This window comes from Microtus ochrogaster, chromosome 18 (genome assembly GCF_000317375.1).
Source record: "Microtus ochrogaster isolate Prairie Vole_2 chromosome 18, MicOch1.0, whole genome shotgun sequence".
NCBI lineage: Eukaryota > Metazoa > Chordata > Mammalia > Rodentia > Cricetidae > Microtus > Microtus ochrogaster.
The window spans coordinates 69,077,999-69,086,728 of NC_022020.1; the positions used below are offsets into that span (position 1 = coordinate 69,077,999).

At 37.4% G+C, this 8,730-nt stretch overlaps 1 protein-coding gene across 1 annotated transcript; it reads right to left on the minus strand.

The window, feature by feature from the left end:
- Window positions 1–750: 750 nt before the first annotated feature.
- Window positions 751–2,455, minus strand: LOC101998787 (phosphoglycerate kinase 1). Its single transcript, XM_005356341.1, has one exon. The coding sequence runs from the start codon at window positions 2,414–2,416 to the stop codon at window positions 1,163–1,165; it is 1,254 nt and encodes a 417-aa protein (XP_005356398.1). The 5' UTR covers window positions 2,417–2,455; the 3' UTR covers window positions 751–1,162.
- Between the last annotated feature and the right edge of the window lie 6,275 nt (window positions 2,456–8,730).

Sequence of the window (8,730 nt, forward strand, 5' to 3'; positions counted from 1 at the left end):
TAAGATATCACTTCTAGGAATTGTTGAAGTTATTTCTGCAAAGTATTAGCATAGATATTGGTAGAATAATTAAATATTTACCTTTATTAGCATGGGTGGGCACTACCCAGTTCAGAAAAACACTAATGCGATGCATGAAACACCCCTCCTTTGTCCTCTGGTTCACATCCCTATATTCCTGTGACATCTAAGATCTTGCATAAGAGGCCTTTGTAGCTGAAATGAATCACACTTCTGGGCTTCTTGGATCTGCAGCTTAACAAGGGCATTCCATTCTATAAATGACACCAGGCATTTTCTGTAAGACCCTTGGAGATTTCATACAGTTTAACCTATTGATTTACTTTTTTTAGAATATTGACTTATACAGAACAATGCTGGTCTTATAATTCACCCACAAAGACAGCTGGTAAATACTGTATGTTCTGGTGCCTTGAAGAGGTAGTGTACCTTAGGGGACATTCTTAAGCTATTTATTTGCATTTTTCTAGTGATAATATGTAGGCTCAAGAACTAGTTTTCAGAAGAATCCAAACTCTAAATTTAATCTCATTAATTGCTAGTTCTGAAGCTATTTAACTTATGCATCGGGCAAGTTTTAAGGCTTTGTAGACTTGAGGTACTTGGCCGTTTTAAGTCTAATCTTATGTCCAGATTTTTCATGCCCAGAGCTTTTAGTAACATCTCTTCATTGCCCTTTGAATACCCATGATATCTGTCATGCATTCTCATCTCTTTTCTAGCCAAGTATTTTTTTTTTCGGGTGACATCTTTATTAATAGATCATCAACTTCTCCAAATCTACAGCTGGAATTTCATCTTATTTCCATGCTGAGTCATGAACAGTGACAAAGCCAACCAGAGGCTACTCAAAGAGGACTAAGCTTTCATAGCTCACTTTCTTCTACAGGCAGAATATTAAACAGATGCACTCTAGAATGCACAATGGCTTTAGTCACTATGGAATTAAAATGGGATCTTGAAGAATGTAGACAAATCCCGATGAAGGAAGGACGAGCTGAGATGCTGTGCAACTGTTTAAGGGTTCCTGGTGCTGCATCTCGGTCACTAGCTGAATCTTGCACTAACACCAAATGGAGATGCGGAAAACACACTAAGTTGACTTAGGGGTTGTGCACAGGAACCAAAAGGCAGGAAAATACTAAACATTGCTGAGAGCATCCACCCCAGGAAGGACTTTACCTTCCAGGAGCTCTAGACTGGCACCACCCCCAGTGCTCACATGGCTGACTTTATCCTCTGTATTCCATTTGGCACAGCAAGTGGCAGTGTCTCCACCGCCTATGATAGTGATGCAACCCCTAGAAGTGGCTTTTACCACCTCATCCATGAGGGACTTGGTTCCCCTGGCAAAAGCTTCCCATTCAAAGACCCCAACAGGTCCATTCCAAACAATCTGCTTGGCTCGAGCCACAGCCTCAGCATATTTCTTGCTGCTCTCAGGACCACAGTCCAGGCCCAGCCAGCCAGCAGGTATACCAGAGGCCACAGTAGCTTGGCCAGTCTTGGCATTCTCATCAAATTTGTCAGCAGTGACAAAGTCAACGGGCAAGGTAATCTTCACACCATTTTTCTCAGCTTTAGCCATGAGATCTTTGACAATCTTGGCTCCTTCTTCATCATACAGAGAAGTTCCAATCTCCATGTTGTTGAGCACCTTAAGGAAGGTAAAAGCCATTCCACCACCAATGATCATCTCATTGACTTTGTCCAACATATTATTGATCAGCTGGATCTTGTCTGCAACTTTAGCTCCTCCCAATATTGCCAGGAAGGGTCTTTCAGGACTCTCCAAAGCTTTGGCAAAGTAGTTCAGCTCCTTCTTCATCAAAAATCCACCAGCCTTCTGTGGCAGATTCACACCCACCATGGAGCTGTGGGCTCGGTGTGCAGTACCAAAAGCATCATTGACATAGACATCCCCAAATTTGGACAGTGAGGCTCGGAAAGCATCAATTTTGGCTGGTTCAGCTTTAGTCTTGTTCCCAGAAGCATCCTTTCCCTTCCCTTCTTCCTCCACATGAAAGCGGAGGTTCTCCAGCAGGATGACAGTGCCAGCTGCTGGGTTGGCACAGGCATTCTCGACTTCTGGGCCCACACAATCCTTTAAGAAGAGAACATCCTTGCCCAGCAGAGACTTGAGTTCTGCCGCAACTGGCTCTAAGGAGTACTTGTCAGGCATGGGAACACCATCAGGTCGGCCCAAGTGGCTCATAAGGACAACTGACTTGGCTCCATTGTCCAAGCAGAATTTGATGCTTGGGACAGCAGCCTTGATCCTTTGGTTATTTGTTATCTGGTTGTTCTTCATAGGAACATTGAAATCCACCCTCATCACGACCCGCTTTCCCTTCACGTCCAGTTTGTCCAAAGTCAGCTTGTTAGAAAGCGACATTTTGGCAACGCGGTAGGATCAAGAGGCTCGGTCCTGAGGAAGAGCTAGCCAAGTATTTTCTAATACCAAGTTTTAATAAAGAGATTATTAAATATTTTTAATTATCTAAAATGTTTACATGATTTCACTTTTTGTATTCTTTTATTTTTTCAATGGCGTACATACCCACTACTATTTCATTGTTAATACAAATATACATATGCCCATTTACCTTTTTTTGTCAAATTTTTTTGAGAATACATATTATATAGCCCTACTCTTTATTTAGCAGAGAGTGATACTGAACTTCTGATAGTTCTGCTTCCTCTATTTGGTGTTAGAATTACAGGCATATGTTACCACATCCAAATACATACAGTTCTGGGGAGAGTATCATGAGTTTAAGGCATCCTCCAAAGTAAGCATGCCACCTATGTAACTACATGATCAAACATTTTAATTTCTTTTTTCCTTTTTTTAAAGTGTACACCTGTGTATCCATATATCTCTCTGTAGGTAAATGTGCAAGAGTGCGGGTGCCAGTGAAGACAGGCGGCATTGGGTCCTTTGGAGTTGATTACATAAGGTTATTAGTTACAAGATGTTACCTCAGGGACTGAACTCTGGTCCTCTGGAAGAACAGTATTCCTTCTAACTGTTGAGTCACCAATTTCTCTTTTCTTAACATGAAAACTTAAAATATTAGCTTCAGTTTTTTTATTATCTAATAAAATATCTTTTTTTGTATATAATCCCCATGATTTCAGCCATGTCAATATGTATTACTAGTTTTATTTTATTTTATTGCGTGTGTGGCAATCAAAAAGTAGCTCTTACTTTTGCTAGGCAAATGTAATATTTAACTATAATGTACTACAATGAACAGTCAGACTACTACATCAAAATTTATAAGGTCATGTTCAGAAGTGAGTTTAAATGAAACAATCATGCAAATCCCATTTTTATTTCTTCTTTGGCTTCTGTGTTAATAAGAATACCTCTTGATTACTTCAAAAATATTTTGTGATTTTTCTTGTTCTTTTAACATCAGGATTACCAACATATTTCTATTGATGCCAACTGCTGTCCAATCTTGGATGTTTTCTCAAAAATGTTAGTGTTTGAACTAGAAAATCATTATGTATATAGATAATGTATATGTTTCCTCTTTTCATGGGAGGAGAGACACTGGTTGATCCTCTTCTAAAACTATGCCTGAGCACAGGAACCAACAAAAGTATTAGCTACGTTCAGCCTTTAATGTTTGTAGAACTTCCTGCCCTGTCTTTAAGGTCTCCATTCTAATTGCTTGTTGTCTTTCTTATTCAATCTACATTTCATTATGAGAAATATATTTCAGTATTTGCATTTTTTCTATCTTAACCAGAATATTATATTAGAAACAAGGCATACACAGGACAGGAAATACAGCATGCATAACAAAATATCTATTTGTTTCCTGGCTCTGTGCCTTTATATGTTACTTGGCCTTTTTCCTTTGCAACTCTTTTAGATTTTTTTTATTTGTTCTGTATATTCAGTGTTTTGATTATTATGTGGTGAAGGAATTTTTTTCCTGGTTCAGTCTATTTGGCGTTCTGTAAGCTTCCTGTACTTGCACAAACATATTTTCTTTAGGTTGGCAGAGTTTTCTTCTATGACTTTGTTGAATGCATTTTCTGTGCCTCTGACCTGGAATGTATCCCCTTTTATAATCCCGATTATTCTTAGGTTTGGTCTTTTCAAGACGTTTTGTGTTAAGAACATTTTGGATTTAACCTTTTCTTTGACCTATGGATCTATCTCCTCTATTGTATCTTCAGTGCCTGAGAATCTCTCTTCCACCTCTTGTATTCTGCTGGAGATGTTTGCATTTGTAGTTCCACCCAGATTTTTCATTTCCACATCTCTCTCAGACTGTGTTTTCTTTATTGCCTCTACTTCAGTTTCCAAGTCTTGAACCTGTTTGTTTTTTTTTTCTTGACTTTTCTAAAGGAATTTATTGATTTCTTCCAAATTTTTTGTTTGTCCTTTTTTCGATTTCTTTAAGGGAATTTTTCATTTCCTCTTTAAGGGCCTCTATCATCTACACAAAGGTATTTAAGGTCATTTTCTTCTGCTTCATCTGTGTTGGGATGTTCAGGTCTTGCTGTTGAAGGACTGCTGAGTTCTGGTAGAGCCATTTTCCCTTTATGTTGTTGAATGTGTTCTTACTGGCAGTTACCTATCTGTTCTTCCATCTGGTATAGGTAGTGTTTGTGCTTACAGGTCTCTCACTTTCTTGCCAGCTGTTGGGGTCTGCACGAGAGCAGTGGGTTCTTCCAGAGGTGGAAGCAGGGCTGAGTTGCTTTTCTGTGGCTGAGATGGGAAAGGGAGGGGCACAGGATATGCCTTGGGGTTTAGGGTTTTAGAGCCTGAAAATTAGACAGTTCAGTAGGGAGACCAATTACTTTCCCACTCTCCTAATTGGTGTGGGTGGAGCTTGTCCAGATACTTCAATTTCTTATAATATCCTCCAAGGTATTGTCCAATCAGAGACCTGCATTTCCTGTCACCAATTTGTGTTGTCAGTAGGAAGAGTCAGGTGTTAGAACTGATTTCTGGAATTTATCCTGACCATTTTTTTTTCCAAGAGATGTAGCTCCATATCAGATATATTTCCCTGACTTTCATTATTGCTTCTTGAGCTTAGTCACTTTCTCTTTATGGCAAACATAAATAATTTTTATTAAAGAAGGTAACTAACAGAGACACCCACAACTGGACAATGGACAGAGGGAGAGAGACTGCGAAACATTCAGCAGTAAATGGAATGCCTTCGTTACCCACCCACCCCAAACCCTAGGAGTCAGGTAGTTATGCTGAAAAGAAAGTATAGACTGTAACAGTCAGAGGGGACAGATGGCATAAGAGTGGTGCATTTCAAGTAGAACAGAACTGATCCATATTATGAAATCACATAAAAATCTGACAGTATGCATAGCACAAGGACGGTACAGGTTCAAGAAGGATGTGACCCTTGTACTGAGAAGAGGCATCATACACAAGTTCCCATCCATACCTATAAGTTACCTGCAATTGAAATCTATTTATAAAGAAATATTAATTCTCTCCAATACTCACTGGGCATCTTAACCATTCTTAAGGCTAGGTCCAATCCCAGTAATACATGGCCAGCACAAACTGAACTCAATTGTATTTATGTTTCATATGGCATTGTTTGGGCATTCATTCTTCTACTGGGTTTTTTGCTTGCATACTATGATCTCAAATTTTGATCTTTTATGGGGTTTGTTTGTAAATATGTGTGTTTCTTGTCCTTTTTCTCATTTTTTTAAAAAAAATTGTGTTTGTCATTTGTTTGCCAGTTGGTTTTCTTCCAAAAAGAGAAAGAGAAATAGAAAGGACTTAGAGTTGGATTAGTGGGAAGTGGATAGAACACATAATTATATATATATATATATATATATATATATATATATATATATATAATGTTTTCTAAGAGGTATTTTATCTTTTTATTTTTGTTTATCATTTTCTTCCTAAGTTTTTTACAGTCTTGAGCCAATACTTGTATTGGTATAGCCATTGTTTCAGACACTGTTATCCCATTTTTCCATGTGTTAGGTTTAAACTGTGATATTTCAGATTTGTGCCCAGAGAGTTTCAAAGATCCCTGTCTTCACTGATGGAAGTTTTGTAACCAACTTCTAGGAAGTGTTTTTGTACTTTATGTGAAATACATATATTAAAACCCACGCTTTCCAGAATGCATAATAATTTATGTTTAAATAATTTACCATGAACCATTACTGGTGGGAAGAAGGGAATGATGATAAAAAAGAAGCTGGATGGTTTTGTAAGTTTTGCCATTCTCCCGACACTGCACAGGCTAGGGAAATAGAGTTGGAAATTGGACTATCTGCTGACAGTACAGAAAGAACTTAAAATTGTATTTGGGTGGAACATTTAGTGGGTGCCTTGACTGCTAGGACTCTCAATTGTTTCTTAAGCCTTACTATTTGTAGTTAATGTGGTTTCATTTTCTTTGAAACTTATGGATTGATGTATCACCTGCATATTAGCTTCCTGAGCTATTTTTAGTTACAATTTTGGATTTGTGAATAGTTTTTTTTGTAATGTACATATTATCAGCTATGCTTGACATATAGTATGTCTTTAATGTATGTGCAATTATATCTTCATTGTTGCCATGTTCTTTCAATATACATACTTCCTCCTGAAACTATATATACTAAAGCATTTTATATTAGAAAAATTAGAAAAGCATTGTTTGCATTAAAAAATAAAGTGTTTATTTGTATTTACCACGAGGCTTGCATTGTGTCTTCATCATTGTCCGTGCCCTGAGACATTTACTGGAGATATATTTTTCTGTGACAAAGCAAACCTTTATGAGTTCCTTTGATGAAAATAGAATCGTGTTAAACCTTCTCAGTTTTTCTTCTTCTGGAATGTCCTTATTTCATCTTAACTTTATAGAGATAATTTCTCCGGCTGAGCAATTCTAGGTCAACAGTTGTTTATATCCTGAACCCTGATAGAATTATTGCTTTGCCTTTTGGCTCTCACTGCTGCTGCTGAAAAGTGAGCCACTGTTTTGATGATATTTTCCTTGGGTTTCTATAAAAGTCTTCTTTATGCCAGTTTTCCATAATTTCAGCATAGTGTGCTTCTCTCTCTCCCCCTGTCTCTCTGTCTCTGTCTCTGTTTCTGTCTCTCTCCCTCTCTCCCTCCCCTCCTTCCTTTCTTTTTAAAAATTGCGATTATAATATAGCTACATCATTCCCCCATTCCATTTCCCTCTTTAATCCCTTTCTTGTATCCCTTCATTATCTTTCAAATTTATAGTCTCTTCTTCTCCACATTCATTACTGTTGTGTGCGTGTACGCACACGTGGGTGTATTCCTTGATACATAAATATGAGATTATGTTACTTAGAAACGTCAGTAGACCTTACTTCTCTTAATACATAAATATGAGATTATGTTACTCAGAAACGTCAGCAGACGTTACTTCTCTTGCAGGTCACTATCTGGAGGCACTCTCCTCACTGGCATATAGGTTTTTGTGTTTTGTCAGCACTAAAACATTCACTCTTTGCTCACTATCTTTTCGAGCATATAAATTGCATATTCATTAGAGTTCTGTATACCTTTATGTGAGATCTCCTAATTTTACCCATATAATGTCCTTGCAATAATTTTATCATATGAAAGATTCTATAAACTTCCTTCCTGTTTGTTCTCGATTCCTTGCTTTCATGTTGATTTCATATCAAGAGAAATAATTTTGAAACTATCATGTATCATTTCTTCTATTAAAATCTAAGTTTTATGTTCTCAAATAAAAATGACTCTCTTACAAAAATCTCTTTTCCAAAGTGTTTTAAGTTTTTAATTCATGAAAATTTTATATAATGATTAACAGAGATGACTTATTTGTGCCTGGGTGATTCTAGGCTCTTTCGATGTTTTTCTACTGGTGTCTATATAGTATAGAGATGTTATTTGTGTGTTTTATGGTGATGCATAGAAGTTTCCATGTGTATTCTCCTGATTAATGGAAATCCTGGAGGCTAAAGTAAGGCTGTTTCTGAGATTTTTCACATCTAGTTAGATGACAGAGCATCTCATGCCCAGGCATCATCATGACTGGGCTTTTCCATTTACTCATCAGTCACCACACACACTGTCACTCATTAAATATACCTTTCCCATTTGAGCAGAAGGTTCTCTTCCAAGTTGTATCCATCCCGTGAGAACCGGTCTCACACTCTGGCATCAGTTTTTGTCTTAGCACTATGATTCTATATGTGTGTTGAGAAAAGAAATTCTGCCTGTCTTAATCTACCAACTCACAATTTCTCATTATTAAAAATAATGATCTTAACATTAAAATTACACACCTTCTATTTTTCATTTACCTGGCATATTTTCTTTCTGGCCAAATCTCCAAAGGATACATCAATCAACCTATTCTCAAATGAACCTGATGCAGGCTTCTAGGCAGGTATTTTATGACTCAGATACATCCCAAATCACAAGAGGAATTTCTAATGAAAGATTTTGTAATTACTAAAGCCTTCAGGTTAGGTCAGGAGCTTATACTTGTCTCATTCGGGATGTCCTTATTTTGTTCGGTTTCTTTGCAGGCCATGGCCTCTTCCATATATTTTATCTGATGCAGATATTTTTCACATTGTATCTGCCCTGCCCCCCCACAGCCCTAAAACTGCAAATGTTGAAAACTCTTAGCCTGATTTATTGACATCTGTTCTTTACTCTCATCCTGTCCTACATTATTCTTATAA

Excerpts from the sequence above, each read along its gene's own strand:
- LOC101998787 (XM_005356341.1), bottom strand. The coding sequence starts at position 2,416 with ATGTCGCTTTCTAACAAGCTGACTTTGGACAAACTGGACGTGAAGGGA.